This window comes from Phyllostomus hastatus, unplaced genomic scaffold, assembly GCF_019186645.2.
Source record: "Phyllostomus hastatus isolate PE091 unplaced genomic scaffold, TTU_PhHast_1.1 phas_scaffold_585, whole genome shotgun sequence".
Classification (NCBI taxonomy): Eukaryota; Metazoa; Chordata; class Mammalia; order Chiroptera; family Phyllostomidae; genus Phyllostomus; species Phyllostomus hastatus.
Window position 1 is genome coordinate 9,221,606 of NW_025334037.1, and position 17,267 is coordinate 9,238,872.

At 44.6% G+C, this 17,267-nt stretch overlaps 1 protein-coding gene across 4 annotated transcripts; it reads right to left on the bottom strand.

The window, feature by feature from the left end:
* Positions 1 to 906: 906 nt before the first annotated feature.
* E2F8 (E2F transcription factor 8) lies at positions 907 to 17,063 on the bottom strand. 4 transcript variants are annotated; one of them, XM_045825441.1, is made up of 13 exons: positions 16,820 to 17,063; positions 15,503 to 15,628; positions 13,442 to 13,720; positions 12,935 to 13,091; positions 11,025 to 11,339; positions 10,667 to 10,828; positions 8,822 to 8,959; positions 7,159 to 7,362; positions 6,759 to 6,846; positions 5,951 to 6,482; positions 2,486 to 2,618; positions 1,975 to 2,369; positions 907 to 1,597 (listed from the first exon to the last, which is right to left on the bottom strand). In XM_045825441.1, exons 2-13 carry the CDS (start codon positions 15,515 to 15,517, stop codon positions 1,415 to 1,417), a joined length of 2,601 nt encoding a protein of 866 aa, XP_045681397.1. In that variant the 5' UTR covers positions 15,518 to 15,628; positions 16,820 to 17,063; the 3' UTR covers positions 907 to 1,414. The 4 variants fall into 4 exon arrangements, with proteins under 4 accessions (XP_045681397.1, XP_045681399.1, XP_045681401.1 ...); XM_045825443.1 differs by having other exon boundaries at positions 16,808 to 17,063; XM_045825445.1 differs by lacking the exon at positions 16,820 to 17,063 and adding an exon at positions 15,946 to 16,059.
* Positions 17,064 to 17,267: the final 204 nt, after the last annotated feature.

A 17,267-nucleotide genomic window follows, 5' to 3' on the forward strand; every position in this document is an offset into this window, starting at 1 on the left:
AGATATCCTGAAACAATGCGCTTGGTTCTACCAGAGCTGCTAGGCTTGCATCTGGAGGCAGGCAGGGTAATGCATAAAGAGGGCCAGTCGACATGGCTGAGTCCCTGCATATACTGGCAGTGCGACTCTGGGCTTGTTACTTTAATTTCTGAGAGTCTCAGTGACCTCACAGTACTAGCTCATAGAAGTAATGCCTTTAAAACGAATAGCACAGTGCCTCGCATATAGTGAACACATATCAAATAGATACAATGATGATCCTTTAAGACCCTGACCAGGGAGGATACATGTCAATTCTCCAGATGCAGTTCATCCCATAGCAAAGTGGGGTCAAGGAGATGCACACTCAACATACACTGTAGCTCGTGTCTTGGAGCTCATGGGGTTTGGTGTAGTTTCTGGAGGGTGGGGGGAATCAGAAACCTTATTGCTGCTTTCCCATTCCTGGAGCTGGGCCATTCGGAAAGTGTGGAGAGAGGACTGTATCTGCAGCCCCTCCTCTGTAGACAGCAGGAGGCCTCGGGAAGACGCTGGTGGGACCAACCTGGTTCCTCCTCTCATTTCTAATCTCCCAGGGTGTGAAGAAAAGCACGCGGAATTTAGCTGCGCGGCTGTGGCCAAGCAACAGTGACTGGAAGCCCTTTTCACTTCTGTAAAAATGGGGCCATATGGAAGATCAAAAGAGAAGCAGAAGGTAGGAACATTTTGTAAACTTTGCATATCTCAGGGAACCCAGGATGTATTCTCCGTACCAAGAATTTGCCTTGGAGTTTAGTCAGATAAATTTTCATTTCTCCCAGTGGTGCCCTCACTGGCCAAGTGAAAATGTTAAATACATATTAGAAAAGTTTTAATTTCAACAATTTATGATTAAAAATACATTTTATAAATAATTTTTCCATAGACTTGATTGAAGATTGTTGCAAACTTTACAAAAAGACATACTGCAACAAAAACATTAAAATTACAAAAAATATAGCTCCAGCTGTCCTATTTAAAAATACATTATAAATCACAGCTTTTTCTTTGTGCAAAGTTTAAGAGAATGCTGTGTTAGGCATGTCACATATTCATTCAAAGAGATGTAAACTTTAATACAGTTACTTTGCATAATGGCATAGTATAGGCACAGGTGAAACAATTCATTCTTTCCCCCCTAGAAGGTATTATACCTTAGTTTAACATTTTACTTTTATTTTTTAGGACTGATGAATGAATTTAGTTTAATACAAATATATATGTGTGTGTATGTGTGTGTGTGCATGTGTGTGTGTAAAAACAATTCTGTTTTGCAATTAAGAAAATCCTCAACATATTTATAGTATCTTCAGAGAATGTATTCTCCAAACCAGTCTGAATACACCTTCTCTATGAAGCAATTCTTTAGAAAATTAAATGAAGCTGAATTTGGCAATTAATGGACATCCTCTGTGGAGACTTCCAGTTTTCGCTGTGGGACAAACAGAGTTCCTTCGGAGGTTTTATTAGCACCATCAAAATCCATGCAGAAGGAGCCCACTGATTTCACTGGTCCGCCTGGGGTACGGAAGAAACTTTCAGCCACTAACTGTGACCCTTTAGGCGTGACCGGAACAGGCTGATTGGAAAGAGAGGAACGGAGAAAAAGAAGTCAGACCCAGACAGGTATGCTCGGGCATCGTTCGAAGGCTGGACTGGAAGGACGTGGCCCATGTGGGTCCAGCATAACTGTGGAATCGGCTAGGTGAGCCTGGATGAGTTTTACATTCTCAGGTATTCTTTGTTAAGGCAAGAAAAAAAGCTCCTGGGGACTCAGTAATACAAACTGCCTGCACACTCTTCCCAGGTTTGGAGAGGAGGTAGGCCTTCACTCTCCTCACTCTCCCATCCTTTCCCTCTCCAGAGAAGAACAGCAAAAGCAAGTCTCCCATGACACTGACATTTGAGACTGAATAACCCAAGGAAAAAAAATAAGTTAAATGAAAAAACTCTCACCTGTTGTGCCCCCGTCACAGCAATGGATTGTCCGTTCGGTTGGTTCTGGCCCAGGACCGGAGAGTCGTACCTGGTGGCCCATCCTTGCTGAGAGCCTGTATTTTCTGGTATGACACTCACAGCCTCTAATCTTGGAGACATGGGGACAGTTCTGGGGCCAGGGCTGGCAGACACCTGCACACCAGGGGAGATGAGCCCCAAGTGCTGCAGGGTAAAGTTGACAACGGCTGAGCTCGGGTTCTGGACGGGAATGGGGTGGCTCGAAGTGAGAGCCGGGCTGTTCCCCACAGGTACGGCCGCCATGGAAGTTGGGGAGACCATTAGCTTCAGAGGCGTTACATGAAAAGAGGGAAAATTAACAGCTGCGAGTTCAGATGATGTCACTGGAATAACACCTGGAAATAAAAGGGAGGAAAATATCTTCAAAACACAGGCATTTGTCTGAGAAGCTTACGGGGCTTAAGTGAACTTGAGACTGCCACATGTTGGAAGGGCATCTCCTTACACTCACCTGCGATTGGGGAGCTGTAGATCCTGTGGTTTGGAGAAAGCGTCCCTGAGTTTTCTTTACTATGCAAAATAGACTCTGACCCCAGGGGTGAGCACTGGGCGAGAGGGATTAGGTATCCTGATGGGAACAAAGTCTAGAAAATAAGGGGGAGGGGTTTATTTTACACACAAATACTGGAAGAAAAATGGCACCTGCCTCTTCAGGACTAATATACCTTGGGGATTGTCTCATTAGACTAACCCCTCCCAACGACACAGGCTGGGGGCAGGTACCTCCCTCCCATTCCAACACCTGTCCTGAGTGATACAGACCATGTGTTTCTAAATGCCCTCTGCGGTCTTAGGAAGTGTGCTAAAACTACCACTGAGCCTGTGTAGAGGAGTCCCCCAGCAGACTCCCTGCACACTGGCATCCTACATCCTGCTTTTGGACTGCTTGCTGCGCGGTGGTGCTGACCGTCAGCATCACACGGGTGCCGTGGGACACCACAACAGTGCCGCTGTGTTACTACTGATCTTGAATTACATAGAATGGTAATTCCCAAAGAGTATTCCGAGGGACCCTAGCTTCATGGGATGCAAGCAGGCACTGCTCAAATCCTGCTCAGATATGTTTGGGAAATGCTGAATCCAACAAAGGAAAATGGCATTTTAATTAGAGAATCTCTGAGGGTCTAAGAGTGGCATGCATTGTAACTCTCCAAGGGGGTGTCCGGCATGTAGTGCTCCCCAGGCCACCTGGTAACTGTATTTTTGGTAGTATCGGAATTCAAGGAAAACATTTTAAGAAATGTTGATGGAGAGTAGGGGGTTGCCAAGCCATGGGCCAAAATGCAGCCTCCTGCCTGTTTGTGTAAACGTCACTGCACTGGAACACAGCTGTGCCCATTCCTTTATGTAGCGTCTGTGGCTGCTTCCCTGTCGGTTTTTTACAATGGCAGAGTCGAACAGGCACAACGGAGACCATATGGTCTGCAAAGCAAAAATATTTACTATGTGGTCCTCTACAGAAAGATGTTTACAGACCCCTGACTTAGAACAAAGGAGTGACACAACCACAGATTTGTTTCTAATACTTTAGGTTTTAACGACACCAAGCAAACACACTTCTATAAACTGAAGGGCATGGCCCCAGAATTCACAAACTACAGGTAAAAAAAGAGAACTGATTAATTCACATTAGCGGACCCAACTATCCTAGAGCAAAAGCTTTAGGCAATAAAGTTATAGACCCCATGGAAACGGCCAGAATGCTGGGCTGCGTGTTTCCTCTCTCCACAGCTAGATCACTGGATTGTACCAAACAGAGAAAGCCAGGGGTGGCTGAACCGCCCAGAAAGTCTGCTTCTGCCCTACCATGAGCAGGACTGGCAAAAACTAAATGCAGCTCTTGTGAAACTGGGGGCCCTCCTTCTATCTCCCTCCAGATCTTTCTTCTGGACATTGTTAAGACAACAGCCTACACTTCGATGCAGCGGTTAACAGGTCCTGTCTTTTCCTTGGGAACCATTAAATCTAGAATCCACACTGCTAAAAGTGTACCACAGACTTTACATTTTGTTTCTTAGTTGCTTAGCACTGTTCATAATCTTTACTGGAAGGTTCCTTGAAAGCTGCAGGAATAGAAATTTTTAATGAGTGAATTTAGGGATTTTACAAATCCTCTTTGCTATTGTTAATCCTGCTTCCTTGTGGTACAAGTTATTCTGGTTGGTGGTTTAATTCAATTCTTCAGCAAAACCTGTAGTACTCTAATAAGTATTATTTTTCCATTTTCTACAAACTACATTCATCACAACATCCTTTAACCTATAATGACAATTCCTTTTTTTTTATTTACTCGAGAACTGTTAAATTAGCAGGATGGATGAATTTGACATATTTCAACTTGCATGTTACCTCATCTAGGCTGCATCAGCCCCCTTCCACCCTCCTCCACAGCCTATCTGGTTTTCATTATAGTTCTCGTTCTTCACTCCCTGACATGTTCGTGTTATTTGTACACTGTCTTCTCTGCACTCTCACACCTGTAGCCTCTCCGTAAATGTTCACCGAATGAACTAACACACAAACTAACACACTTTCTTTGTTCTGCTCAGTTCATGCTAAAAAAAAATGGTTAAACTGAAGTCACTGAGATGAAAAAAGAAGGAGGGGGCATGGAAAATCTATCCACTGAAAACCCTAATCCTGAATATCTAAGCGAGCAACAGGAGACCATTATTAAATTACCCCACTGGCCTGAAGAGATGATGGACCTCCCAGAAAATCCAATCAGTGTAAAGCCTTATAATTTTTCCCCTAGCATGGATATTAAATGCAAAATGATACTGCACTAAGGTAGATATTTTGAATGGTTACCATGAGGCCATCCTAAGGGAAGACTCGACAAACTCTAAAGCTTCCTTAATAACAACAGTTACAGATAACACCCCACATCTTATATGGAGCCTTAAAAGAATCACAACCCCTTTGTGTGTATCACCACGTAGCAAATTCACCTGGCCTCACAGAAACCGCAACACGGCCCTGGGGCAAGTACTCAAAAGCAACCATTGCCAAAGGCAGGTGCTGGCTTTGACTTGGTCCAGGGCACAGTGCTTTACGCCCAGGAGATGATTGGGAAACCCTGGTGGAACAAATTCTTCAGAGATGTGGGAAAACAGGATGTAGAGAAATGAAATAACTGAAGTTAACAGCAGGGACAAAATAAGAGATTAACTTCCACCTCCACATTTGGTGGTGATCATGGCTTTCACATATAATTATCCTAAGGGAGGAAAACGAGACAATGTATGTAAAAGTGCCTAATCCTTCTGACATCTGGTGTGTGGGTAGGCATCCAATAAATGTTAATTCCTTCTTGATAAACTCCACCTAGAAAAAAAATGATCTGGAACACCCCACTCCCTAGAAACCAGAGTGTCCTGTCAAATATAGCTATGATTGGCCAGGACAAGATGTTTCTATTCACACAGCATAGAAATTTTGGTTTAAATTTTAGAAAGTAAAAGGAGGGGGGACAATTTATCTTTTAGGCAACAGATGCCAGTTGCATGACATCGAACAAATATTAGGTAATGACTCAGAAAGCCGAGTCACCGGAGCCCTGTGTGTCCATCCATTTATTTGGGGTTACATCTGCTTGTAAATTATTTAAGACTTTCATGACAGGTGTTTGCATTCCGGTATGTGGTAGAGTAATGGACTTAAGGACAGCCACCCGTGGTGCTTTAAAAAGAGAGCAAATAATCCCTTCCTCCAAAGGTTAAAAATGTCCCTGCTGTCATCCCGGCAGGGGGATTAGCTGTCTGGGGGACCTTGTTTGGATTATGGATGCTAAAAAAACAGTTCCCTGTCTTCTGAGGGACTGCTCTTCGCCCTGGTGAATTTCACAAGCCCCCAAATCCTCCTTTAATCAATTGGGGAGTTCCTGAAGCTTCATGTAGTAAAAGGGTGTACTTACTGTGGAGACATTTTCATGTCCTTTTAGGTCCTCTTTGGATTTCTTTTTGGAACCAGTGTCCTGGACCGTGCTCGCCCTCTTTGAGCCTCTTTCTCCTGCAGGTTCTCTGTCCTGGTTCTGCTCACCTTGTCTCTCCGGCATCGGCAACAGACTCCCGGGCCTGGTGGAGGCACTGGGCTCTGCGGCCTCGTTGGCCTCCTTCTCGGTGGTGGCACCCGGGCAGTCTTTTGATCTCGTAGCTTTAGAAGAGGGGTTAGGGCAGACTGTTGGGCTCAGGCCTTGGGGCGGCGTCATGGTTTGGGCTTGGGGGGGCTGCAAGTAGATGGCATAGGATGGGCCCGGAGTAACTGGAGGCAGGATCACGGGCACTGCCGAGGATAGTGTGTTGGGGATCAGGGGGACCACGCCCAGGGGCTGGAGGAGGGCCGGTGCTGTCAGCTCCAGCTCAGCATTCACTGGGAAGTCCAGGGGGGCCCCTGGCTGGCAGTGCCTGGATCTTGCCAGCTGTAGTTTTGTTTTCTTTCTGGGTTCACTAAAAGACAAGATTTAAAACAGGACGTATTTTCTAAGATGCTCTAAAATAAGCACACATTCTCTAAAACATTCTACCACTTTATAGAGTCCCAGATTGAAGCCCAGCTTTTATGAAACTAGCAGATAGTCTCTGTAATAATTGCACGTGAGTTAAAGAAAAGATTATCTCACCAGTTTCCAAGGCTAGTGCCCGTTCTTACATAAAATAAAGAATCCTAGTGATGCAACTAAAGGTAATTCATCCTGTTAGTAAAGAGCCCTGCCAACAACCTACCTTGATTGCTCTTCTAACTGCATTTTGCAAATAGCTGCAAGCTGAGCCATTTTGCTCGGGAAGGGCACAGGATTCTGCGAAGTCTCAGCTGGTAAAATAGAAAGGTCGGGGGTGGGGGCTGGTCAAAGCAAAAGAATAAATGCTCACGCAGATGACATATCACTGAAGCCCAAGGAACCGAAAACATGCACCTCCCCCGCAATCACACAGCAATTAAATGAAAAACCCCACGAATGACTTTTTATCCTTTAATTCACACATAACCCTGGGTGGGGTTAGGTAGGCATATGGATAGGGAAACAGTTCTCTCACAAGCACCGTCAGAAGCAAGTAGGCTTAAAAATAAATCAGGTAACAAGGAATTCTTCCGAGCAGAGCCCTGACGTGATTGAAAACACACCTTTGTTGGTCTTGATAGGGCTACTGGGAGCCGAATTTATCTTCCTCCGGTCACTTTCGATGCTCTTTACCAGTTTGATAAGAGATGGGTGTCGAGTAAAGCTTGGCTTTCCATGTGTGGAAAAGAGGTTTTTGGCGCAGTTTTCTTTTGCAGGCTGCCCTCCCTCCCAGTCTGAGGGGGAGAAGGGAACGACGGGGCTGAGACCTGAAAGAGAGAAGGGCACGGCACTCGTCTTCCTTTGGGACCTGGCGAGTCAAAGCGCAGCTCTACAATGACCTTAGGCACAAAGAGGCAACAGAGGACCGGTCCCGTGCCAGACACTGTTTTAACGACTTTTGTCTACACGAAACCTTGTTTATCTCATTAAATGAATTCTGAGACAAAATTTCACGTTTAGCATTTCTAAAACCCATGGTAACTTATAACCAGTGGTGTGCTGCAGTGTAATTGTCAGTGGTTTTTTTTCTTATTGATATATAAAAAGTTGTGCATCTTATAATCAGTGGAGTCTTGATTTGATGAAATATGGTGACCCTCACTGCTGTAGACTGAATATTTGTGCCCTCCCCAAAATTCGTATGTGAAATCTAATGCTCAATATATATAATATTAGAAAGTGGGCCTTTGGGAGGTGCTAAGGTCATGAGGGCAAAGCCTTCTTGAACAGATTAGACCCCACAGAGGTCCCCTTCTGCCACGTGAGGTTGCAACAAGAAGAAGGCTGTCTAGAGCACAGGTGCTCACCAGGCACTGAATATACAGGTGCCTTGATCTTGGACTTCCCAGCCTCCAAAACTGTGAGAAAGAAGTTTCTGTTGTTTGTAAGTCACTCAGTTTATGGTATTCTGTGACAGCAGCCTGAACACACTAAGACACTTTCAACACCTCTGCCAGGGAAGTTCTTCTGAAGAAATGCGTCCCCATTTCAGAGACATTAACCAAGTGAACCACGGGCTCTCAGCTAGTGGGCTGTAGGCCTGGGATGTGAATTCCATCACTGTGGCCTCAGAGCCTGCACCCCGAATTCCCGTGCCAAAGGACTTCTCTCTGAGATCACATCCCAAATCACAGCAACCTCACAAAGGCGCCGTGGTTCTTCCTGTTTTACAGGTGAGGAAACCCAGCCTTGGAGAAGTAACGTGCCCAAGGCCACACAGCTAGTAAGTGCCGGAGCCGAGTCTGGAAACTAAGTCTCCCTCTGCCCCCATGGCCCATGTTCTTGCCACTTTGCAACACTCCTGTGCGGGAGCTTTGGTGGAATGCAAAATGTCAGAATCCCAGAGGTGAGACAGAGGGGACTAGAATATGGACACTGGAATGAATTCATTTCATATCCTCAATGTGCATAAGCTGTTATAGTCACTGGGAAGCATAATAATGGCAGCAACAGTATCTCATGTTATGTGATGCTTTCGACTTTTTCAAGTCCTTCCATATACAGATTCTACCTCCTGGGTACCGTATGGGAGGTGGTTATGAACTTTGGGTTGCTGATGGAGCCGGAAGCCAACTTTCCCTATTGGTACTCATCTCTGTCTTTTCAATCACTTGTATGTATTCCTTCCAGGTGGGGGTGTGGGTAGGAAGGGGAAGGGAGAATATCTCTAAATATGCATTAATTCAAAAACAATGAAGCCAAGAATTTAAGAAAACAAATACATACCACTGGGATTAGGACTGATGTCTGGGCCTGTCCATTTAAAGGCTGGTTTTCGACCTCTTTCTTCATTAATGTGAACTTTCTTGATAAGATCCAGGCTACTCAGAACATTAGCTATATCATACAACCTCCTAATTTTTGCTGGGGGAGAAAAGATTATATACCAGTTAATGGAATAATGAAAGATCAAAGGACTCTGCTTCATAAGGACTTCTATATTCAAAGAGCCATCCGAAACATCAGTGTCAGAGAGAAAAAATGTGAATCTTTTAGAGTTACACTAGTGATACTGCTGTAATTAAAACAAAGTTTTAAATACTGAAAAGGCTCAGTTACTCCTGGTACTGACTTGTGAAATGACAAAAGCACATGTCAGAAAAGGAAAAATGACTTACTGAGGTCACCCTATCAGAAACTATATATTACAGTTGTTTTTTTTTTTTTTACAGAAAGCCACTACTGCTAGGCATCTTCTAATGAGGATTCAGAAGAATTTTAAAAGAAAGCATCAATGATAAATGCATTGCTTTCCTGCTTGTGATACTTTATAACAGTAAGATCTATTTACTATCACAAGCATGGAAAGTTTTATAGACCATCAAAACTTGTAAACTGTTAGTTATACTGTCATTATGTAATATGCAAAGCATGGATTTACTAATTCTACAGGGCTTAGGTATCTTAAAAAGTTTTGTTAGAAAGTCTGCTTTTACTTCCAGCTTGATCGTCCCAAATTATAAATTGAGCCCCTTCTCCATAGTCATGCCAGAAGGTCCTGAGTTCCCCGGAGGTTTAGCAAATTACACAGCTCCAGTTCCAGGGATGGTTGCCAAGGCTGTGACTAACCAGGGAAACGGAGAGTGGAAAACTGGCTGGTGACTCAGAAAAGCAGGCAGCCCATCAGTAGTAGCGGGACGTGTTTTCTGAAATTACACATCTCCCAAGCCAATTGCCAGCATTATTGTTTTTCTCTCCACTTATTTTTGTCTTGATAGAGACACTACCAACCTGGGGATGTCTGAATGTATTTTCATAGGACTGGTGCAGCTCTTCAGGGACAGGAAGGGTGTGTGACAGCTCCCAGGTGCTCCCACAGCCTCTGCTGTTGCTGGAGGTGGCTTTCCTCCACCGTACAGCTGGGTCCCCAAAGTGTCCCATGTTCAGGCTAGCCTCATTCCCTGCTTGGAGATTTGCTAACACCTCCAGGAGAGAGGGTATGCAGCAGAACCATCCCCCCACCCCCCATCTGCTGAGCTCATCTTTCCACACCCTGTCTCTACCTACGTCTCTTTGTGGAGGTTCCTACAAAGCCTGTTTGAGAGGCGAGGACACGATTCTGCATCAGGGATCAAACCTATAATCCCATTCCAAGTTTGGGCATTTATTCTGGCTACAGCCATTGTTTCAAACTGGCAAACCAACTGTTCTGCAGGTGACTTCTGGTGACAATTTTAGAAGTTATTTGTCCTTGCACATATGAGAGAGTATAAAGAGCAGAAACCAGGGTTCCAGTCCTAGTTTACAATTTACTCCTCATTTAGACTTCAGGCAACTACGGATTGTGTATTAGTAAAATAAGGACAGTATTACAGTATCAAATGAGGTAACTTTTACGGAACAGTTTATAGGTCAAAGTGTCAGACAAACCGGAGTAGTTACATACATATGTTTGAATCCTGCCCATTAATTAAAGCCATGATCATGGCTTCTGGGGAGAAGTAAAGATACAAAGGCACAATTACAGAAGATTTGTTTATATAGCAACTGTATTTGGAAATCCGCTTGTAACTGAGATTTTATTGTTTAAATAAGAGTAGATCTCAAAGCCCAGGGAGTCATGACACTTACTTTTAAACTTGCTTTTATCCAAATCTTCCACATGGTCCTCCCCAATTAAAATCTTGGCAGCAATTTCTAGGCTCACTATCTGAGGCGTCGACACCAAAAACAGCATCACAAACTTCTGGCTCATCACTCTCAGAGACTTGTCTTTGCGGCTGTTTACAGAAGCTTTGAAGAAGGATGAGGATTAATGAATTAAAATTCATCGAGGGACAAGTGACTTCTAAAGTAACAAAGCTAAAAATACTACCAACTGATGAGTTGACAACTGCGGCTTCTGAACGTTAAAGGCAGCAGTAGCTTCGGAGCAGAGTTTCCTAAGGAGCCTTTTCTTTGGACCCCAGCGTTGGCTATTGTCTCTCACCTGCCCGAAATTCTACTCCAGGGAGCTCGACAAAACACATATCCGGGTGTCCGTTTTGCTCAGCGCTTGCCTTGATGATGTGATCCTCTATACCGTAACTCCTGCTGAAGTCAAACTCTTGTTCATATTCTTTCTTCTTGATCATCATGATCTGCTCGGCGTACTTGTTTTCCTCCCCGACGCTTTTCAAAGTCCCCAGGGTTTTGTTGAGATTATGTCGCCCATGCCAAGTGTACCTGTTTTTGGCGAGGCGGCTCACCATGTGCAAACTCTCTAAGACGTTCACGATGTCATAAATGCGTCGCCGCTCGACATCTACAGAGAATAAGCAACTGCATGTTACTAGGATCAGATTGTGCAATGTGTACAGAACTGAGTAACTTTTTCTCCCGTGGCTTATGTGTCAGTAGGTTCTGGATGATACAACTTTACTTATACTCAGCAAAGGGGAAGATGAGAAAGACATGTTCCTGGTCTCAAAGGGTACAAATTAATTAATATGAATTAGAGGTGCCATTTACTGAGGGTCTACTGTATGCCATACAGCTTTAAAAAATTTCCAGCCTAAGCTTGTGAGATAGCTATTTCCTGCACACTTTCATGATGAGGACATAGAGGCTCAGGCTGGCTAACCAGCTCACTCCAGGGCACTGAGCCAGTGAGAGGCAAAACCAAGTCTTTACGACTCTAAATGCCACACTTTACAACCTGTTTACTATGTTACTCCCCAACACACACACACAGCTGTCATATGATAGGTACCAGGTGCTCAGATTTCTCGCTGTTCCTGGAAACTGCCAGACATGCCTTTGCCCAAGGGCCTCTGTGCTGGGTCCTTCCTTCTGCTTGGAATCCCTCTCCCAGACGTCTCATGGCTCTCTGCCTCGATTCTCTCGTCTCTGCTCAGAGGTCACCTTCTCAAACTGCGGTCTGACCTGACCACTTAATTTAACATCGCGAAGCATGCCCTCAGCGCTCCCAGTAGATCCTCCTTCAACCTGGTCTACATTTTCTTTTTCTCTGTAGCATGTATTACCTTCTAACTTATGTCCTTTGAATATTATCTAATGTCCCCACTAGAATGTAGATCCCACAAGACAGGCATTTGTCCTTTTTGTGCACTGATGTGATCACAAACTGCTACAACACTGCCTGGCACATAGTAGGTGCTCAGGACCCCTGCTGGATTACAAAGTACATCCTACATAGCTACAATGGAGTATATGTGAATAGATGAATCTCAATTGCATATTCTTAAACATGTATTAGAAGGGCAAAACTTTATGGCATATTAGATATATATGAAAATACCCTGCATATCTCCTCACAGTTTATGATATTTTCATGACTGTAAAGGTAAGCCACGTTTGCCATAGAGCTCTTTTTATTTATAACTAGATTCGAATCTATAAAGAGAGGAATAAAAGGAGGCAGGGGGACACAGTAATTTTGCTAAACACTTGGAAAACGTGCTGGCCCTCAGAATAATGCTGAGTGGCAGGGAGCACCAAAGCCTTGCTCCCGTACAGCAGTGGACGATCATCATAAACCATGCAGACACCATCCCACAGACTAGCTCTTCCAGCACAGAGCCCAGAGAGAAGTTCCAAGGTGGAGCTGTTATGAAACAAGTCATAAAACAATGTTGCCTTCCTTTAAAGCTGTGGGCATTTTTGAAATGCCCTCAGAAGCAATCTCCACTGTGATTTTTTTTGCTTGTTTTAAGATTCACTGAAATTGGAAACTATATGCCTTTATTCTTACATTAATAGGGCTTTAGAGATTTCTCATTCCCTCTGGCCTAGTGTGTGTCACTACAAACACTGGCTAGATGAGTGTGGGTCTGAAGGAGTGAGTCCATGAAGTCACGTCAACTGTTAACCATTTCAGTAAGCTGTTTGCATACTTACTAAGTTCCTCAGCTACTTCGTCAAGACAGATGTCATTATTCACGGCAGGGTTGGGATACTTAGGATATCGTGCTAAGAATTTATGACACAACAATCCTAAACTTTTCTCTTTTCGACTCGGTTGGGATTTCTCATATTCGTCTCCTGATAAGTGTTCCTACAAAGGAAGAAGTAAATAATGTCTTATTCTGAAGTAAAGTTTGACAGATTTATTAGGGGCCTCTGCACTCTAGAACTAACACTGGTATGAGCACTTCACTTCAACAGCTGCAAAATTTGCGGGAGAAAAAAGGTAGGGAACCAGTATAAACTGCTTGGCGGATCTAAAAGGGAAGCTTGAACTGAAAAGAAGTCAAAGGTTCAGAATTCCATGCTATATTGGATGGGGTCCAAACCTTCTGGTACTTTGAGGGAGGCTGAGAGTCTGCGGCTGGCGATGCTCTATACTGCTGCCATTCAGCTACTATTCTCCTCCCCCCAGGTCCCTCCAGTCCTCCGCAAACCTACGTGTAAACAGTCTTTGGGCTCTGGTAATCCATTCCTGTTGTCAGACAGCCCCCTTTTCTGATCTCTGTTGCGGATCTCGGGGCTCACGGCACTGATGAGCATTTTCAAGTTGGCTGTTGGTGTCCAGGGTTCTCCCTGGGAGGTTTCCTTGGGCTTGGTGGGTGTGGTTAAAGCACCAAAATCAGACTGGATCTCTGTCAACACTGTATTTGCTGCAGTGGATTCTTTCAGAGGTGTTTTCATCTGTCCCCTTTTATGTGGCTCAGAAAAGAGATTTTCCTGGTTTAAAACAATAATTAAATTCACTGTAAAACAGGATTTATCAGGTAGCCTTTGACTCCAGAAATTATACAATAAATCAAATATTGCTAAGGAAAAGAATGCCTAATGAGGTTGTAGAGTTGATTATTTTAGTCACTATATTGATACTTGTCCATTCTAAAAATTAAATTTCCCATTTTTAGTTATGCAGCAAATCATGGACTTAGTTTTTTTCACCTTCTATTTCAAAGATTTAAAGACAATCAAAACTTCTATTTTTTAACTTTTATGTTGAAATAATTTTAGCTCTAGGGAAAAGTTGCAAAGATAGCATAGAGAGTTTCTATGTATCTTTCGTTCAGTTTCCCCTAACAGAAGTGATAATTTTAAATGATCCCAAACTTCTAGGAGTTACTTTCACTCAGAAACTGTAGTGAGAAAAGGCCTCCATAGCAGAAGCCATGTCCCATTCATCTGTGTATCCATCTAGCACAATGGCTTGCATGCAGTAGGTGCTCAATAAAACACCATTGATGTAGAAGAGTCAGAGAGCCCTGGAGGTGAGGGTGAGGGCTAGAATGTGGTCACATTTGTTGGCAAAATCCAGAGTGCCAAGCAGTGGGGTTTCTGACCAGGAAAGGCTGCCCTTTGACTATCTAGTCCTTCACTTTACAGATGGAGAAGTAAAATTAGTTACTCGAAGTCCCAGAGCTACTTCCTGGCAGCTGGGAAGCGGGAGCAGAGGGATGCACTCCACACAGACTGCCACTGAGACATAAGAGGGTGAATTGACAGTAGTTCTTAAATTGGATTAATGGAGACCATGTTTCTTCTTTTGGCTACTGGGGACTTCACACACTCTTCCAGTCTATTTTAAAGAAAATGTTTGGAATGACAATTAAGTGAAAGAATATTAAGACACACTAATTCCTCAAATGACTTTAGAAACAAAGATGAATGGGACTATTTTGTATGCCTGTAACTCCTCAAGATTTATCAAGTGCTTTTCCATTTGTATTTTCACCAAGTTCTATAGTCCTATTCTGCAGAAGAGGGAGGCCAGGCTGGGAGGCGGCACAGGACTTCAACCCTCAACCCAACTACGATAAGGTTACATGGAAGTCATTGTGAGTTATACAATGGGAAACGCTCCTGAGCAGGAGCACCTGGGAGGTGCTGACCCAAGAATGGGTTTTTTCTAAAGCCTGCTGTCCTTTACCTCAGGCTATCAAATAATAGTAATTTTCTTACATGACTGACATATAAAACATGTAGGAAAATTGTATATTTCTTTTTTTGGTAACCTCACAGTAGTTGAACACCAGTCAATTCACCCCCTCCCACCCTGACACTGACAATTCTTTTGTAATTTTACAAAACTGTTTTTCTCTCAGTGTTCGCAGCCCCCATAGTTAAAGAAGCTGGGGATTTGGGAGAAAATTATCTTTAAAAAGAAATCTAATCTCAAATCATGTCAAATGCCCTTTTTTGAATTCCTTTTGTTCAAGAATTCTCAGAAAAACCATAATGAGACTAACAAATTTTATTATTTTTAAAAATAACTTTTCTGCTTATTTCTTTGAGACTTCCACCAAGTCTTTTATTGAAAACTAGAAAGATTAACTCTGGGCAACTCTCTCCCTCTTCAAAAATTAAACTTCCCTTCCTTCTGGGTTTTTAAAGGCTAACTAGAAGGGGATGTGGCATTAATAAGAGATTGGATATTAAAAAATTATGAGTTAAATCAAGATGATATTGCATTTAAAACTGCAAGGATGAACACTGAAGTTAAAAAGGTACCTTTTCGTTCTCCATCCTGTAAATTTCTCATACATTTAGAATTTCGTAAAAAATAAAAATTCTGAAGTTCCTCCCAATATCCTGATGATTCAAGTAGTCCAATCAATTGTTTAAAAGTTTAGTATCCTTAAGGAAAAAAGGAAATCGAAAAATTAAAGAAAAGCAGGGGATCCGCTGAAAATTCCTTCATGAACACAACAGGCTACTGAAACAGACTAACGAAAACTGAAAAACTGCACTTATATTTTATTCCAGACCAGAGATAGCCCCTTTGGGCAGGAAACTATATCAAACACCGGCAAATTCTTTCAGCAAACCGATCCACTGCCATGAGACTTCAAGCAACCCACAGACTTTCCAATGACAGCCCTTTCTCACCTTTAGAGAAGTCAGGCCATTCTCGGGACCCCACTGAACGGACTGTAATAAGCACAAGCACCCACCTAAGTCACAGATCAGGCTTTGAGACTGAGCTCGCGAGCCCAGGTTCCGGCTGAACTGACACAACCTTAAGTATCGGAGTAGAAGTCTGCATTTAGGCGCCTGCATTTTCCCCCTGACACACACGTGCATAAGGCTCAGCAGTGAAGTCTTGGGAAAGAGCTTCATAGGAAACTTCCAAATTCAGTCCTTAAACTCCAAACCTAATCTGGGTATTTAAAGAACGCCTTATGATTCAAACTTTTAATAAAGACTTCCCTAAAGTTACAAAGCGCTCGTCATTCGGTTAGCTAGTTCACACCACGATGTTGGACCCCACCCTGGAAGACTGATTGCCTTTGCTCGGTAAGGTAACCAGATACTGTCCAGTTGGTGCCACATCCTCAATGCGCTTCCCCAAAGCCTGGTCAATTTCCCCTCCCCCATGCCTGGTCGGCGCGCAGCAGCCCGCGCTACAGTTTCCGGACAGCATCCCCAGGTTTCCAGGGCAACGATTCCTGGCCAATCAGAGAGCCAGCCACAGGCCTGCGATTCGTTGGGGCTGCCGGGCGGGTCGGACCTTCCGCCTTCGATTTAAAAATTTGGCGCGGAAAGCCGGACCGTGGCCGGCACCGCCCCTTAGCTTTGCTGAGCTGGAGCGCGGGCAAACCTGCACCGGAACCAAGGCATCCCAGCCCCTCCCCCTCGCTCGCCCCCTCCCCTCTGCGCGGGAGCTCAGCTCCTCCCTTCACGGCCCCCAGCGGAGCGAGAGGCGGGAAACGGCCAGCCGCAGCTGCTGCTGCTACTTGCTGCTGCAGTACCCCTCCCTCGCTCTCTCCCAGTGCTGGGTTGGCCAGGCACTGCTTCTCTCTGCGCCCCGCTGACCTGTCAGTTCACCTTGCAGTTGGAGCGGGCGGAATCTGAGCGGGGACTTCTTGGCACCTCTTCCCCGCTCAGGCTCTGGAGCCCGCGAGTCGGGCCTTCAGTCTGTCCTTACGCCGCGCCGAGGTGGGTGCCAGAGGGAAACGCGGAGCCCAGGACTGGCAGGCCAGCAGGAGGGCAGAGGGAGCGTGACCGTCCAGGAGTAGTCAGCCCCCGATTTGAAATTAACCCGCTCCCCGCGCGAGCCGATCCCGCGGCCGGGGCGGGCCGCTCCCCTCCCCCACGCCCACTCTTCCCAGCCCCAGACATAGCGCGCCAATCCGAGCCTCCAGACCCGAACACCCCGCGAATCAGTGTGCGGGCGCCGCCCTCCGGTCCCGCCTCTTGAGATGGTGTTGGGGGAAAAGTTCAGCAACTTCCCCCCACTTTTTTAAAATTTGCAAGTACCCCCTCCTCTTGCTCA